Below are 17,968 nucleotides of genomic sequence, written 5' to 3'. Positions count from 1 at the left end.
AAGAAGAGATGGGGGGGAGGTTAAATGAATCCTGATGAAACTCGCTGGTAAATGATGTGGTTTATAATCTTAAATAGCTGATGGACATGTGGTTCAGAGTCTAGTGCTACTGGCCCTAGCTACGGCTTCTGGTTTATCCATTTTGACACTACCATCCCAGAGGACCTCATTGAAGACATAATGAATTCAGCTTTCTATTCTGCACTCATCCTTCTAGAGCCAAAGGCAAAATGTACAAATCGGAGAGAGCAACCTAAAAGTTTTAGGGTTAAGAGTTTCTCAGATTTAAAATTTGTTTTAGAAAGGAAGCGAATATGATTCAAGTGTGGTGTTTTGTTGCAAGGCTTTTCTAAAGCAACTATTCAAACGCTATGGTGTACATTGTTTGTGATGCCGCAAAATGCCAAGCATTCAGTTTAATACAAACAGCAGACGTGTGCAAAACCATGCAACACGCACACCAAAGAGGGTTCTTGTTCCATTTATCAAAGCCTGTTCACCATTCACACCCTGCGTCATAAATGCATGCGGTCTCTTCCCTGTATTTCATAAGCAATGACTGAGGTTTAAAGCAGTCCCAGTTGGTCATGAACACGTTTCCCGTTTTTCTTTATCCTCTCCCATCCTCATTCTCTTTCATCTGCTCTCTCCCTCTTTGTCCTTTCCCTCTTCGATTCCTCCTCTGGCCACCATCCTTCCCCCTCCCCCTCTTCCCATCGACAGAGGTTCGAGCACTCGGCCAAACTGCGGAGGAAAATCACCACGTACGTGTCCTTCCCCCTGGAGCTGGACATGACACCCTTCATGGCCTCCAGGTAAGCCACCACCGTCTTTCTGATCTCCAATGCAGGAGCATTCACCACTAGTCCAGCGCTGACCCTCGTACCGAAGGGACTTCTCACTGGGTCTCATCGCCAACCCAATGAGCTCATGAAAATGTTTGAATCACTCTGAACGTTATACCATTCGGAACCTGTTTTTTATTCAATGAATTCATTCATTTCTTTTCCCCATCATTGGGGAATATAAATGGATGCAGATATAGATTTTCCTTTTTTTCAATCATGGACTCAGAAGCGAGGTGAAAGGATATGCAAATGAACCAAACCCTGACTCCCCTCCGTGCCAGTCATTAGCCCAGTGTAGTCCGCGCCACGTTTTCCCCCCTTCCAGTCGAGCATGCAGCAGCAGCAGTGGTGGTGGTAGTGCCCCACCCCTCTGGTGGTGGTGGTGGAGCCTTTTATCCAGCTGCATACTGGCTCCCCATCATTGGACAGTCAGAGCTCCTGTACAGACACTTCTGCCCCCTAGTGGAGACACGGAGTACTGACGTGCATGAGCAGAATGTCTTGTGTTTATCACCAGCCAAACCCCTTTTATCATTTATCGAATTTGTTCATCTTTTTCTCTCTCCCTCTCTCTGTCCCCTGCAGTAAAGAGAGCAGAATGAACGGCCAGTACCAACAAACTGTTGATGTATTAAACAACGACAATAAGTAAGTACAACCCCAGGACAATCTGCATCCTCATGGGCAATAATACCATTCTCGTTGGGATTCATTAAGTCAACCTGGCTCCACCACGTCGCGCGACGGATGCACCCTGCTGCCTCTTCTCGGAACACTCCATTTAATCCCATCGACAAGAATGTCGGGTTTTGTTTTAATTCACGGTGTTTAGAACAGCTTTCATTTTCCAGAACGTTTGCCAGGAAGTTTCTTGCGAATAACATTTATAATGCGTGCCCATATATGGCTCTGGCTATTCGGGGGCGAGGCCGAAACCCAAAGTGCTTTATAATTGTCTTCATGGAATTCCAGTAGCATTTCCCCACCTACGTGACTGACGTATGCCTTCCCTCTGTGTGTGTGGTGGCGGACAGGTATGCCTTGTTTGCGGTGGTCAACCACCAGGGGACGCTAGAGAGCGGACACTACACAAGCTTCATCCGCCAACACAAGGACCAGTGGTTCAAATGTGACGACGCCATCATCACCAAGGCAACCATCAAGGACGTCCTGGACAGCGAAGGGTAGAGAGACGCACCACACGGGCCATTAGAGGCTCTAAAGTAACGGGACTTTCCTCTGTGTATTAAAGGTCTGTTTTTTTTTTTTTCTTTCTTGGGTCCGCAGGTATTTGTTGTTCTACCACAAGCAGTTCCTGGAGTACGAGTAAGCCTTAACGCGGGGTCACGCTGCCCAGCGTGGAGAACACGACGTCTCTTTGGGGGGTGGGGGGTAAAGAGAGGACAGACAGACAGACGGATGACCCGGAAACACACAAACCTACCTGAAGCGCTCTCTACTCTCCCGCGCCGGCCGGATCACCCGAGAGTGAGAGTCGACGAGAAAAAAAAATACAATAAAAGATCGAAGACTTCTGAAATCATGCAACCTCTCCACAAACAAACACAAAAGAACTACACAAAAAAAAAACAACGCACTGAGCTTCTTCACGCCAGCTACTTGACGAATGCGAGCGGAGAGGATGAGGGATAGGACGTAGAGGAAGGGTTGATGGTTGTCTGTTTCCCCCCTCCCTCTTTCACCCTCACTCCCCCCCCCAATACCCCCTCCCTCTGCTGCAGGGGTGGGGTGGAAGCAGGTCAGAGGTCAGCCACGAGGATCGGGCACACGAGGACACGAGGACCGATTATTACAGTGTTGTATTCTGATTGTTATTTTTTTCTTTCCCTCTCATTTCTCTCCCATGGTGCTCTTGTTTCAACCGACCAAGCATTTAACTGAGTCAGTGACGGTGGATTACAAAAAAAAAACTGTTTTGTCGTATGCATATGGAACTTGAATGCAAAAGAAAAAAAATATGTTAACAAAAAAAAAACTATTGTAAAACTACACAAAATCAAGGTATTATCAACTGTTTTGTGAGAACAGTTCTAAAGGTATGGTTATGATTTGTATCATTTGTGAATTTAGTTATCCAATACTGTATGAATCTAGTAAATATCTATTTTTGAAGAGAACTGAAATTATGTGGGAGATCTAAGAGATACCAGTTGATGGTGCAGTGCTGCCATGGAAACCAAACAGACTTGGACGCAAGCATACCCAATACTCACTTGTTCTGTGTTTTTTTATTTGTTCTGTTTTTCACTCTGGTTGAGGGCAAGAAATATACCCTTTTTATAAGCAACTCATTGAATTTTGAGTTTTTGTTTACTGTTCCTTTCGGTGAATATATTCATTTTTATTTTTTGTAATTTTTTTTGTTGCAGTGTCCCTTTGCTGTCCTGGTACTGAAGAAGAAAAAAAATCGGGGCGTATACTTTTCATGTGGAATAGTTGGTATGATGATGATGACGACGACGGTGATAAAATCGGCTCACGTTAGCTGTTGATTAATTGTATGTTATGTGTTAGCTGTGAGGGGGGGCATTCTGGTGTGAAGATACTGTATGCATTGTCCCCGGTTTGGGACTCCTTGTATTTTCGAGAATGCTGTGGTCCTCATCATTGGATCAGCGGCGATTGCTGTTGCGCACCAAAACCTGAAAAAAAAAAAAGCCCCTTTCAACACCGCATGTGACGGGGGGAGGCGGGCATTGCGAGCGCCTCGACGGCCTCCCTGCGGTGATGCCGGAGGCCTGCGGCCCCTCGGGTCGGTTCTGTCTTGAGGCTCGGTTACCGCGATTCTTGTACTGTATAAAGGGGGGAAAGGAGGGAGGGGGGTGCATTCAAAAGGGCAAAAACTAATTGCACGTACATAGGCACCACCACTCAGGCCACACGCCCTACTCTGAATCTATCAGTGGTCCCTTCTCCATGGCAACCGTGAGGCTGGCGGCGTGGTTTCGTGGTGTTTGTCTCCGCCTCCGCAGTGCAGTAAACCTGGCCCTCTACTCAATCAATACGCTGTCTTTGGAGTCCGATTGTTTTTGAGGTGATACACATACGCCAGGCTGTTTTGGTGTTTTCATGTTGAAATATTCACGGATTGTGTACAAAAGAAAAAGAAAAAAAGGATGAAAAAAAAGCACTTGCATATAAAAGGAGCCCCCCTCCCTCCATCACAAAGTAATATCACATTATTGCCACAGCCCTACCGGGTTGTTTCGCTGCTCTGTAATTAAAACAACAAAGTGCATATCTTTGGTGTGCTGCAGAACCTCTCAAACCCTGAGCCAAAAGGACGGAGGAGTGTGATCACGGACTTGCTAAATGGTTGCACCAAAGTGTTGATGTATCACGGCACAGATCATGCCGCACAATGGACATTCAGGGATGCGGCTGAAACGAAAAAGGAAGAGAAATAGCTTCATTGTCCGTTTCAGTGATTAAACTCAGAACAAAACTGCAATGTATTGGTTGTGTTTTATTTGTCCGTGGCCTTTATCGTCATTGCTGGCGAAACGACGGTTTCACAACTTAATGTATAACCATTTCTTCAGTTTGTTATGCACTTAATGTGGACATGATAAATAGTGAAAATATAAGGATTGCCACTTTAAAAAAACGGCTTGACTGATCAATGTTTTTTTAAGCTGTAGGCCAAATATGCATAGGTTGAGGGGAGAACTAGCTCAACTTATCCCAGTCATTTCTGTAGATCTAGGGCAGCTCTAGCTCATCTGATCCCGTGTCAGTTAGAGCTAGGGCAGCTCTAGCTCACCTGATCCCGTGCAAGTTTTGGAGAGCTAGGGCAGCTTTAGCTCACCTGATCCCGGATCAGTTCTGTAGAGCTAGGGTACCGTCGTTCTGCTGCGTTTCATATCATTTTATGACTTTGTATTTGGCGCCACCTTGAGGGTAAACTACGTATTACTGAAGGGTAAACGTTTTTTTGTGCCACTGAATATAAATAATTGTACTCATTGGAAGGGACAAAGCGTTACAAACGTAGGCTATTTAGCATCATACGTATTTTGGAGAAATAAGATATAGAATCTCTTGATACATCTACATAGGGAAGGTTGAGGATATTAATATTTTTTTTGTGAATAACCCCGTACAAGGACTACATAGTCAGACCTATGGTCTGAGATGTCATTTGAATTTGTGATTATTGTCGTCAGGAGTGGGAGGAGGTGTCGAAACCCAGCAGCACATGTTGACTCCGCCAAGTAGATTATCACACCAGAGGGAGTGTTATAGGCTACTGAATATCAGCACGGTTGAGATTAGTCTGTAGCAGAACCATTTACTGAGAAGAAATGGCTCTCTAAATAGCTCTGGTCTGTAGGTTCGAGCAACGAAGATAATCACAGAGACGATGCTGATCCAGTACAGCTCGACCTCGACTGCGTTATAACTTTTATGCAACGGTTCTACAAGCACCGTATTAGTAGTTGGTTAGAGTTAATAAGCCGCAACCAATAATGATTTGTTTATTTTATCATTAATTTAGTGCCCCCAACACAAACAGTTCAAACAGCGACCAAGCCGGGTATGGACTGTTGCTAAGCAACACACTTCTTCCTGCACCCCAGCTTCTACTTTGTGTAGGTCTCACTACCGGGAGTCAGCTGCATGGAATGATGTGCATTTGTCTCTGTGCCATTTTATTGTGCAACTAGTGAAATACGATCTGGACAGTCGCTTCGGTGGCATGTGTAATTCCGAAAAGTTAATTATTATCGATTATTAATGAAGGCTAATTAACGGTTATTAACCTGCAGTAATTGACCTGTAAACCGCAGTTTTACATGTGTAGTTAAAAGTTCCAGTGCTGTTATACTCTATGTCAGCACTCATAAAATATACCTATTTTTCCGATTAAATAACTTGGTCAGAACAGTATAATAGTGGACATTGCGGTTAAACGATGCACATTGCATCAGTTGCATTTAGTTAGATTCAACTAACTTAGAAATCTCTGTTCCATAATAACATGCCCTACCTTTCAAATGCTCACTTCTCAATCGTTCTTATCATGGTGGTATATTTTAATAATTCAAACCACTGGTTTGTGTAGTATAGCCTATTTTGTGTCTCTCGTTGAAGGGTGTGATACATTTGATATGGACGGGTATTGTAATGGTTTATTTAGGTGTTATACAGCTGTGTAAAATCAAAATCAAAACATAAGCTTACATACAGAGAGTTTGACTCAGACAATCCATTGGTAATGATACAAAATAATGTATCTAAAAAATGTCCACAATAATTGCCCAAGCAGTACACACCATGCACGTCACAATCAGTACACTTTTGTGGCCAGTTATTGGAATATCAAATTATTTGTTTATATTTAATTCTCCACAGTGACTTGCACGTGCAATCTACATTCAAAAGCAACATTTCAAATAAATAGATGTACTCTATTTATATATACATATTCATGAAGTGACTCAGAATTGATCCTCTGCTGGATATGAGTACCCACTGGCTTGAATGCTAAATAAACACACGTTTTAGATAGCAAACAGACGTTGCAACAACTAACTGTTGACGACAGCCTGCAAAATATATCTGAGAATGATGACAAAGTTTGTCAGGAAAACCATGGTCGACGGTTAGAAGGAACAACAGACCGGTCTGTGTTCTAGCCCTTCTCAAATTTCATAAAGCAGGGGCGCCTTCTACCTACCTTAACCCCAAGACCTGACCTTTGGTTTCCACTCAATCACACACACACACACACACACACACACACACATACTGTACACTCATACAAACATACAGAAGTACATACGTACATATTGTACATACATACAGGTCTGAGACTTGTATGTACATGAGCTGGAGGCTCACCACCAGCTCATGTGAACTCCAAGGTCAAAACCGTTTGTCAAAACACTGGTGTGGAGTTGGTGGCTGAAGGCCGGCTTAAGCAGTCTCACCTGGGGAGGGTCAGAGTGACTGGGGCTGGGTGGGGCTGCACACCTGTGGTGCATTGAGTAATCAAGGCATACAGGATAAGCCAGCGATCAGCCAACACACTCAGGGAGAGCTACATCAGTCAGCATCGAACTCCTGCTCTCACTTGTAACATCTAGATCACTCTAAAATAAAAGCCTTTATTATAATACCTACCTGTGCTCTTGTTGTCGGACGAACCAAATGTGTGGTAGAGCATCTGCAACAACTGGATTGTATCTTTTTTTAAGTGTTTTGTATTTGTTTTTTTCTAGGAAAAACACATAGAATCGCTGCACAGGCACGCTTGCAGTGTCTCTTGTTTCTATAAGAGACACAGATCTAAAAATAGTAGTAGCAGATGGTATTAAAGCCCACCGCTGAATTTCAAGCTGCAACATAAGTGGTTTAACGAACATCACCCACCAAGAAGCAGATATGGACAAGCCGAGTGTCATACACTAAAATTGAATAGCAACAATTTCAAATAAATTATTATGAACGTCCTTTTTACACTGTAGCAGCAGTTGGTTAGTTGATAGACAAGCTAATACCAATCTATTACCATCACTGAAGAGTACGTAATCCTCTTACAAGATGAAAAAGAGTCACCTGGAAACATATAATCCTATAGTATAATAATATACAGTTTCTATCATTCTTTATATCTATACATATATACAATATGTAAGACACCACAGAAATGTAGGAACATAAATCGCTCACAGAAGGAAAATCCTACCCCCCAAAGAGAAAACCCTATTATTGAACCTGTCGTTTATAGCTCCAGGTAACACATCCTAATGCGATGCCACCTAAATTCATTCCGGCCAGACAGCATTACCCCAACAGCGCAGGACTTGTTGACCGTGTAATTGTTCCCTCCGGTTGTGTGCCATCAAACCACTGATTGATGATTCTCATACGCCCACCAGCAAATCCCTGCACTGCGTCAGGCCTGTGAAGTGACATGCTAGAAAGGAGAATTTACACAAAGCCAATATCTTCCTGGTTGGTCATCGCTTGGCCGTACAAAGGAGGGGCGGGGTTATACTGTATGTAAAAGTCTTTATCCCCCCCCACCCCCCCCCCCCCCCCCCCACACACACACACACACAGACAGACCCAGCTGAAAGGCTAAGCACATATCCTTATTCCATTAAAGGGAAGTCAAAATGGGCACATGTTGGAAAATCCATATCTCGCAGGGACCTGTTGCCAATCTGAGTTAGTGCACCTTCACCCGTCGGCCGCACTCTTTATCGATAACGCAATCTGGACGATCACAGCAGAAACACGTTGAACAAACACATTCGTGGGTGTGAGGCTTTCGTGGTTCAATGAAATGTGTTTGCAGTGCAGGGGGGACAAAAGATACGTTTGTTCTGTTTGGCATATTTGATGTTCAATCAGACTGACCATGTGACTTTGATAATGTGGCATGTTTCTCTTCTACCCCTCCCCGCGCGCCTACCACCCTTGTTTCTCTCTGTTGTTGTGCCAGCACTAGATCCTCTGTAGTGTTGTGAGGCCGTGTGCACGCCTGTGCTGATCAAAACGCAAATCACGTTCCCAATTCAATTTGTTTGTGATGTACGCGGTTGCTAATGCTACTGCGACCGCCTTTCCCCCCCGCGGCGGTGGCGGCGGCGGCGGCGGCGGCGGCGGCGGCGGCGGCGGCGGCGGCGGCGGCGGCGGCGGCGGCGGCGGCGGCGGCGTCCTCAGATGCTGGTCTGCAGATCCCCGTTGAGCAGCGTGCTCTGGGTCTCCGTGGGCTCGTTCATGATGCGCGACTTGTCCTGCCGGCTGTCGCTGCGGTCGATCTCGTCCAGCCCGCCCACCTTCTTCAGACACAGCACGTTCTGGAAGCTCTTCTTGAAGTTCTCCGACAGGAAGGCGTACAGGATGGGGTTGGCGCAGCTGTTGGCGTAGCCCAGCACCACCACGAAGGCGAAGGTGCTCCGCAGCACCGGCGTGGTGCTGATGGTGCCCGTCACCGAGGTGACGTTGAACACGTAGAAGGGCAGCCAGCAGAAGACGAACACAGCCACCACGATGGACACCATGCGCGTCACCTTCCGCTCGGAGCGCTTCCTCTTGGTGGAGCCCACCCGGAGGCCCGAGGACTTGAGCTTGACGATGATGAGCAGGTAGCACATGCAGATGACCATCAGGGGCAGGAAGAAGCCCAGGATGAAGGTGTAGAACATGAAGGCCGTGTAGTAGGCCTCCTGCGGCTCGGGCCACACGATGGAGCAGAAGCAGTCGTCGTGCTTGGTGATCAGGCCGCTGTAGATGACGATGGGCAGGTTGACCAGCAGGGACACGCCCCACACCGTCAGGTTGATGGTCTTGGCCATGCGGGGCTTGCGCCACTTGGTGGAGCGGATGGGGTGCACCACGGCCAGGTAGCGGTCGATGCTCATCACCATCAGGCAGAAGATGGAGGTGAACTGGTTCAGAGAGTCCACCGTCATCACCACGCGGCACAACACGGGGCCGAAGGGCCAGTGCACCAGGGCCAGCTGGATGGCGATGAAGGGCAGGCCCAGCATGAAGAGGACGTCAGCCACGGCCAGGTTGAGGATGTAGATGTTGGTGACGGTCTTCATCTTGGCGTAGCGCAGGATGACGTAGATCACCAGCGCGTTGCCGCAGAGGCCCACCGTGCACACCAGGAAGTACAGGCAGGTGAGGACCACCGTGCTGGTGCGGTCGAAGCTGGGGTCGGTGTAGTTGCCGTGGCCCTCCGAGTCGTTGGCCTGCACGAAGCTCTCGTACATCAGGGGCTCCGTCAGGTTGAGGGCCGACGACGGGAAGATCCAGGGGTCCATGGTTCACCGGCGGCTCGCTGTCGCTGTCTTGGGAAACCGTTTGGCAGGGACTAAGGCATTCCACCTGCAATCAACGAAAATATGGATTTATAATGTATATTGATATACTATATTGAGGATGCGGCTCTCAAGTCCTTCTAAAACAGGGGTCTCAAACTCGCGGCCCGGGGGCCAATTGAGGCCCACGGGATTATATTTTGTGGCCCCCTACAGTCCCAATTTTGAGTTGCATCTCCTGAGTCCCGACAAAAGCCAAAGGACGCTAAAATGTCCCGGTTTCCACCAACCGCTATGAAATGTCCCCTGTTGTCAGCGATTACATAGCCAACGTGATCTCATTATAGCCCAATCATTAACTTAGATTGGGTCAGTTGTGCTCCTTTTTTTTGTGGAATACTTGATGCGGCCCAGCCTGACCCAGACTCTACCTCTAGCGGCCCCCAGGTAAATTGAGTTTGAGACCCCTGTTCTAAAAGCAGCGGTGATAAGGTTCCTATCGAGAAGCGACAAACGAATGGTCCATATCGATCGAGCCTCGGTTCTATTTCCCTCTCCCCTCTCCATGGAGATGTTACTGACGCGTTAACATCAGGGTTGTCCAATTGATGGACCTCAATGTAATGAATCTTTTCAATACAAATTGACCTTTTGCATTGGAGTCATTTCTGTGCAGTCAGTCTTAACATTTATCCATTTCCTTGGATTTGATCAGTCTATACATCTCATCTGTTTTAATATTTGACTGCTGTAATAGAAAAAAAACATGAGGCACTCAGGTTATAAAATAACTCAACAATAGGCCTTTCCCTCGAAGGCTGAATTATTGTGGTTCTGAACAAGCAAACAAAAAAAAAAAGCAAAGGTTTTATTCTCGGTTTATTTACACTGAATACGTGGCCAGTTTCATGATGCTGCATGGCTACCTAGGGAAATCTCTCCCCTGAATCCCATCCGCTGGTAATCACTCACACACATCCCTCGTGTGGGCGAAGGGGGGAGGGGGAGGGGGGGGGGGGGGGAGGAATAATTAATATAAACCACCAAACCCAACCCGGTCCCCACACGTTTATTAGGGGTTGGGCAGGGATGTAAATTAAGCAGGACTAAGTAATTGAATGAGGAAAATCACTGTCTTCCCTCCCGGAAACCAGACAGGGGCAGCCTACCAGGCTAATATCAAGAGAGGTTTTATTAAGCCACTTTGTCATTTCCTCCGTGACAGCAAGGTGACGAAAGCAGCCTTACTGAAACGGTTGGATCCTACATTTGTGTTGTGAGTGGTCTGAAGGTCTGTCTTAGTTGAATGCTTTTCAATATACTTGTATACAGGGTATTTATTGACTGATTTAGTGTGGGGCGGTTAAGGTCTACATTACGAATGCACCTTGCCATCGCTGAAAAACGAGGATTGCTAAAAACAAACATAGCGCAACCTTTGTAACCGTCAGAATCAATATTATCTTCAGGGAATCTGTATAATACTGTGCTTTGTAAAAAGTTGATCTCACCAGTCTACAAAACTCCATTAAGAGGTGTTATACAATTTGACGAACACTTATTCTTTCCCTTTAGCATTAAGTCGTATAATATATTGCTTTATATGCAACAAGTTCCATTATCTCTCCCATACGATTTATTTGGCAACGCTTGGTTAGAAAATCGAATGTCCACCAGAACAATACTGTAACAATGAGACTTTATTATCGTCTTCCTTAAAGAGTTGAATAAATAATTAAGGCTATTTTGGACAAAGATCAGCACAACGGAGGAGCAAAGGCGCATAACATGAAAAAAGAAGATGTGCTCAGGCTGTTCTGGTCGATCACGCACATGACAGAATCAGTGCAGGTCAGGTCACAAGGAATGCAATTATTTGCTTTGGTCAATTGTTGTGCAACGCAAATATACCTATATGGAGATGATAATGCCAATTGTTTGACTCCTAAAGATAAAATCGCCCGTCCTTCACGAGTCGACGTCAGGCGATCTCTAACTGAGACGTCAGGAAAAGTGAGTGTGGGTTACGCTCAATACTACGGTGACTGGATGAAGTTATTACGCATTTGATCAAGTAAAAGTTGCATGACAGCACATGTCTGAATCTGCACATCAGTTAATCCAAGAAATGTTCTTGATTTAGGTTGAAAAATACGTACTTTGTGAAGACACAAGTTGATGCTTACCTCTCACACGACGAAGCCTTAATTCGGTAAGACACGGAGAAGAGACACGAATCTGGAAGAGCAACGCATCGTCGCCAAAAAGCATCCGTATCCACAAGTTGAACTTCAGTGCGGGTTTTTCCACTTTCAGCACCAAAACCTTAGACTGTTACTGTGTTCCATCAATGGACATCAATGAAGCGACCGAAGACCATGCCGACCGCGCGAGTTCAAATGCAAACAGGGGAGCGCGTGCGTCTCGTGGCTGCGCTGCTGTGACGCGCGATCAAAAGCCCCGTGGAATGAAAAGTGAGCGCAGCATGGAGAGGCTGAGAGGGGAGGCTCTAAGGCGAGGCTGTTGGGGGAAGCTGCAAGGGTGTGAGGGGAGGCAGAGAGTAGAGGCTGTGAGGCTTTTAGGGGAGGCTGGGTCTCAACAGGTTTCCATCCTACTAGGCTATATACACCAAGTGTGAACGTTTTTGCCGACCATTTTCTGACTCAAACAAGGAGATAAAAAAAGTCAATATATTCCTGAAATGAATGGCATATTCCTAAAAATACAACAAGTTATTAATGTTAAATGTTTATTCAGTTGACTTTATTCAATCTCCTCCCATATATTCCCAATTCCAGCTGTCCATGTTCTCTAATAGGCCATCAACCATATTTGGATAAAAACGTTAGAAACCCCCACAAATACTCCTCAGCGCTTCCTGGAGACGTTTACTTCAACAGGGGCTGTAAATATCGTAATAAGTGTTTGAACAAGGAACACAAAGATCCGTGCTTCAACGGACAAGCGTACAAAAAATAACACTTTTCCGCCCACCATCTTGTCACGGCGTTCTTGGGCCCCTGTGACGGTGGGCGCTCAGCCTAAACGCTTCGCCGAACCCAAGGTGGAGGTGCACCGCGGCCGGGCAGACGGCGCCAAGGCGGGGGTCCCCTTCCTCCTGGGGTTGGAGGTGGTGCTGCCAGGGATAACAGATGGTGCCGGCGGTGGCACCGTGCCGCAGGTCAGCGCACGCCTTCGCACTGTTAGCCGCGGCTAATGAGACAGCTTGCTCGTTCTATGGCTGGCGTTAGTGTTAGCTGGAGATGTTGTGTTGGGGGAAGCTACCGAATGAAGGTACAGGAATGGAGACGTGTTGTTTTTGTTTATATGAACTTCAGTAGGCGGTTTTATCCAGAGCGTTGGGGTACCCAGTAGTTAGGGGGAAGGAGTCTTGCTCCATCAGTGCTACAGGCAGACCGCGGGCACTTGGGCATCAAACCCAGTCGGCCTGGAGTCCGAAACACACAGGTGTTTGGATACAAACACAAACAAGAACGCAATTTGGATCGGACGATAGCATCCATTTAGATGGAAATTTCGTATAAAACCTTAAATATCTATCACTTTAATAAATGTATGGTGTGATACCCTTGTTGTTTAGAAAAAATTTGTTTGTCAGATAACTGTTAACTTTCAAATGCACTTATGGCCCACTGCTTTAACACTATCAAAATTGTAATGCGTAATGTGCTTAACATAATATAATAAGCACATAACACAATACAATTACATATTATGTAATTGTTATGTGTGATGTAATAAGACGCAGAATTTCATCAAAGTTCTCCCACTTAGAGTCGAACTCTTACTCATATGAGTGATTGGCCCAATCACTGTTCTAATGTAATTGCATATTATTTGAACCAGGTAATCTTTTGCAGATTGAAAGGACATTGAATTCTGCAACGGTTATGGTTGCATGAAGAATTTAATCATAGCTGTTTCCATCCACACGTAACTTGTGAAAACTTTAAAAGATGGATAGTTGTTGACATTCCGGCGATATATTAAACTGGACAGTTAATCATAAGTGCACTCTACTAATGGAGCACATAAGGCCTGCAGCAAAATAGATAAGTGGAGTAAAGCTGTCTTCGCTATTTAATATTTAGCAGTAGGGTGTAATCAAAGCAACTTGCTGTGAATTCAGATACATCTACAGCTTTGAAATCTTTAATGAGTCATCTGGGGTTAGACATTTTCAAAAAACTTTCATAATATATCCTGTCTGCCTGTCAAAAATGTTTTTGGGCTGTGAATGATGATTGTGCAATTGTGATAACTTTGATAATATCCATGAATCTTCCACCTGAATTGGCCTCGATTGATTATTGTGTCCAGCGAACAGAAAATATTGTCGATGCATGGTCAGTAATATAGTCAACCACAAACAGTAGGCTCATAAGTCTTTGTGTGGGTAGCAGGCAGCCTCTCGTTGAGTTGCTGCTAATAAGTATAATAATAAAGAACTAAGTGATGCCGACTCCATAACAGCACGCGTGGCACTCATTACCAGGTTATCATCGACAATCAAGTCGCCGATAACTAAATATTAAATGGCCTCACAATAAATCATCTACCCGATAACTTCATTATTTTAAGCTAACTGATTGCTAAATCAATACTGTTGACGTCGTCGTTAATGACGATCATATCTCTCCATTAGATGCTCATGATTTTGGATACAAGGGTTAGCAACATGGACCCTGTGGTTTGGGCCTGATCAATATGCTGTTGTGAAACCAGACTGGCGATAGAAGCGTGTAATCAGGCCTCAGGTCCTGGACACAACCAGGAGGGGCTCTCTGTGTTGATGAGGCCGTCCTACATAAGACAGCTGGGAGCTGTAGGCCCATGCCCCTTCATCTGCTTTCTAATTACGGGGCTGTGATCAAGCACCTCTTTCTACAGCCGGCTCCGGCATGGAGGGCATTGATTATTTCTGGCTCTGATGAACTGGCAAACAATTAATCAATAAGTTCCCTTTGGTGCACGTTTGATATATGCTGCTCCTGCCGCTGCAACCTATTTTCCCCTTTGGCGTTTTATTATGGCAATCGTGTAATGACTTGTGTGAAGCCCTAATCCAATAGGTCGCAAGTCCTGAAATGTGTGAACTGTTGCTGAGGTCTGCTGATGCTTTGCAGAAGTAATCATGTTATTCTAGGGGAAACAAGAGGCCAAATGCTGCATGTATAAGTGTGAAATGATACTGTATAACCAAAAGGAAGTCCCTAAGGAAAATGCAGAACAGGGAGCGGCTCATTTTGCATCTGCGAAACACTGGCTGACTGTGGCGTGTGCTGTGGCGTGTGCTGTGGCCTGTTTCCAGTCTGAATGCGCCAGGGGTGTTAATGTGTCTCTTGAGTAGTTCTGTGTGTGATGAACACTGGGTAACCCTTCCTGATGCTTTTTCTGAGTGCATTACACACGCCAGCGACAACGTTGTGTTCCAATTTTCCCCTTTCACATTTACAGCATCATTATTTCCCTGCCATGTGAGTGGTTCTGCATCGTGTTATAACGTTTGAGAGAGGTTGATAGATTAAATCAAACACATTATTTCTATCAAGAGCAAAAGCTGTTCATTTGACATGTCATACCTGCCAAGCTAGGCTCTAGTGGTGTAGAGTCTGCCCTGTTGATTGACACATCTGAAACGAGAGAGTGAAGTAGGCGAAGAGACCCCGGATGATATGTGTCATTCCAAGAAGGGAACTCAGTGCAGGTGAATCACAACAGCCTCCGTCCAACAAGTGTGACATATTGAGGACATGGCCTCTGCGAAATGAAATAAGGCAATGAATGAGATCCAGCTGCGCTTCCGTCCCATGAGGCTCTGGTGAGGAATGAGATAATCATTGGGGGTCCATCAGTCAGAGTTTGCTAATCAATATAATTATATTATGATAATCATAATCATAATCATAATCTGCACTAACAAATTTGTTAAAATTTATTTATTAGGAATAACCCCTTGAGATGAACCCATCTTGTTTGCAAGGGGGTCCTTAACAACATAAAGTACAATAACAACGTATTAAGAACATATTTCTTAATAAAAAAAATAAAATAAAATACCTTACCCATGACATGCTGCAAAGCAGCTTATTCACTGGTAATTAATGAAGCATTTATATAGATGACTTTGCCAGTTGATTAAAACAGGATTATGTCTTGAGCTTGTGGGGGAAGGATGTAATATTGAAATGAAAGTGCCGCAGGGCTTCAAGATGTTTGGCTGCGGGTGAAAATATTCACAGCAGGTCGACAAGAGTTTGTGGTGGAAAGTTTGCATGAGCTTTTCAGTTTCTGTTTGATATGCAGCCATAACTTAATCCAATTCATGGTCGAGATCGTTGACTACAGTTTTGTCTTTGTCATATTTGTTTAGCTTTCGGCTGGGACCACTGCACCGGTTTCCTGTTTTGCTGGAGAGTTCCGCTCTAAATATGGCTGATTGTTTGTAAAGCACTCAAGAGTTAAGGACCAGAATACATCTCTGTTCTGCCTCTGTGTTATGAGACCAGTCCAGCCCTCAGGTCATCAGGGGCTGGCCTGCCTACTCGCTGTTCCCAGGGTTTATCTGATGATACCGGGGTGTACGGTGAAGCAGTGTTCTGTTGTTATGCACCACATATCGCGGAAACACACTTACACAACGTCGGAAACCGGCCTCAACACTAGATACCTTTAAATCAGGGCTCCAAACTGTCTGTTTGCCGCAGCTTTTAATTGAAATATATGTTTGCATTGGCACATTTAAGCTGAGCAGTAAGTGCTTAGCTCAAAGTTTTTCTTGGAAATAAATGCCAGTTACGAATATCTACTGCCGAATGAGGTGACCCAATGGAGAATGAGCCTATGGCCCACTGATGCCTAAAGCCTAATGGCTCACAGAAGCCCTTAAGCAGAGTTATGAATGTTACAAACTGGGTGTCAGTGACGACTTTCCTGCCTTGCATTCAAATCACAGATTCGCTCTTCAACTCGCTCTTCGGCGTGTAGTGCTGTACTGTTTTGAACGGAACTCAGATCTTTGAGAATTCCACTTTAGCATTCTTATGCTTATTTTGTTTAACATTTTTGTTTTAAATGATTCTCTTTTATATAATGTTCCTTTAAAGGTGCTGTGGAAAGGATTCAATATATATTATTCACTGTGTAATTTGTTACAAATTGCATAGCCATCTGTATGTATTAGTGAGCGAAGAAAATACAACGCTTCTTAATGCTGGTAAAAAATAAGAGGGTGAAAGAATTTTTTTGGTTGTTTGTTTGATTTTAAAATCAATTGATCTCTTTTCTGCTATCTCTTTACATTATTGAATCGTACCCACACACAGCGTCTTTAAGTAAAAAATAGGATTCCTACCAATGCAAAGCACTCCGAATGCCCTTTGAAGGGAGCTCTTTAAAGGACATTGCATTGCCTTAAGGCTTCTCCACTCCAGCAGTAGTCCATTTAGTTGCATACATAACACCTACATTAGTGATGTGGACATTCAATTTTCTGTATTTATTGCAAAAATGATTTTTGTGTGCGCAGCGTAAAGATCTCGACATTTCCCACATCTTCACACACAAAGACACCCAGTCACACACACACACACACACACACAGACACACAAACAGACACATACACACACAAACATACACACCGACAGTCACACGCACACAGTCCGAGAGCCAAACAGCCAACTATTTCACTCTCTATCGCAGCTCGTCTGTGCATAATTGTTGACAGCTGGTCTCGACCAAGAGGGGCTGAAACTTCTCTTGCAGGACTGTACCTTGTCACAAGTCATTTATAAGCTCTCTCACCCAACACGTCTGCAGTAGACTGTGTGCTTATTAGGGGGAACAGGGTCAGTGGACGGATGGTTTCAGGTCTGGTAACTGGCTTTGACATTCCCCTCAAGAGAACCATGCTTCATTTAAACCCCCAACTCGTTTCGACACCAAATGCTTTGGTCCACAGTGCTGAAACCACAGCGCACACATGCTGAAATCTTTATTTTGAATCTTAAAATTGGAATCAAATCTTGAATCTGCTTACTCTAGTTCTTACCAACTATTTCAAATTTCAGATGGCCACATATTTCGTAATATCATAAATATATAATTCTATAAATATGTATCATAGGAGAAATGATCAGGGTGTATAAGAAGCATATGTTACTGCATTTCCAATAGACATTGAATCATAAAAAGTTTATTTTGTTTTCAAATATTGATTCTACTGCCCTTCCCTCAAGCTAATCTTGGCAGTCTAAATAGTATGGTCGGTTGTGTGTTAATAACTCACTTACAACAACA

The 17,968-nt window shown here is 44.7% G+C and overlaps 2 protein-coding genes across 6 annotated transcripts in view; one reads left to right on the top strand and one right to left on the bottom strand.

Moving 5' to 3' along the window:
* LOC307082818 (ubiquitin carboxyl-terminal hydrolase 22) overlaps nt 1–4,299 on the top strand; it is a 31,487-nt gene extending 27,188 nt beyond the window's left edge. For all 5 annotated transcript variants that reach the window (XM_079746539.1, XM_079746538.1, XM_079746537.1 and 2 more), the window contains 4 exons: nt 724–815; nt 1,434–1,496; nt 1,883–2,032; nt 2,136–4,299. In XM_079746539.1, the coding sequence (XP_079602665.1) occupies nt 724–815; nt 1,434–1,496; nt 1,883–2,032; nt 2,136–2,178 (348 nt within the window). In that variant the 3' untranslated portion in view covers nt 2,179–4,299. The remainder of the gene's footprint in view (nt 1–723; nt 816–1,433; nt 1,497–1,882; nt 2,033–2,135) is intronic.
* Nucleotides 4,300–8,539: 4,240 nt separating this feature from the next.
* On the bottom strand, nt 8,540–11,917 carry LOC307082113 (somatostatin receptor type 2-like; the record flags this gene model as incomplete). The annotated part of the gene is made up of 2 exons (XM_079745562.1): nt 11,836–11,917; nt 8,540–9,716 (listed from the first exon to the last, which is right to left on the bottom strand). Exon 2 carries the CDS (start codon nt 9,650–9,652, stop codon nt 8,540–8,542), a length of 1,113 nt encoding a protein of 370 aa, XP_079601688.1. The 5' UTR covers nt 9,653–9,716; nt 11,836–11,917.
* Between the last annotated feature and the right edge of the window lie 6,051 nt (nt 11,918–17,968).

This window comes from Pollachius pollachius (genome assembly GCF_949987615.1).
Source record: "Pollachius pollachius genome assembly, chromosome: 11".
NCBI classification, from domain to species: Eukaryota; Metazoa; Chordata; class Actinopteri; order Gadiformes; family Gadidae; genus Pollachius; species Pollachius pollachius.
This window is presented reverse-complemented; position numbering and strand designations above follow the sequence as displayed.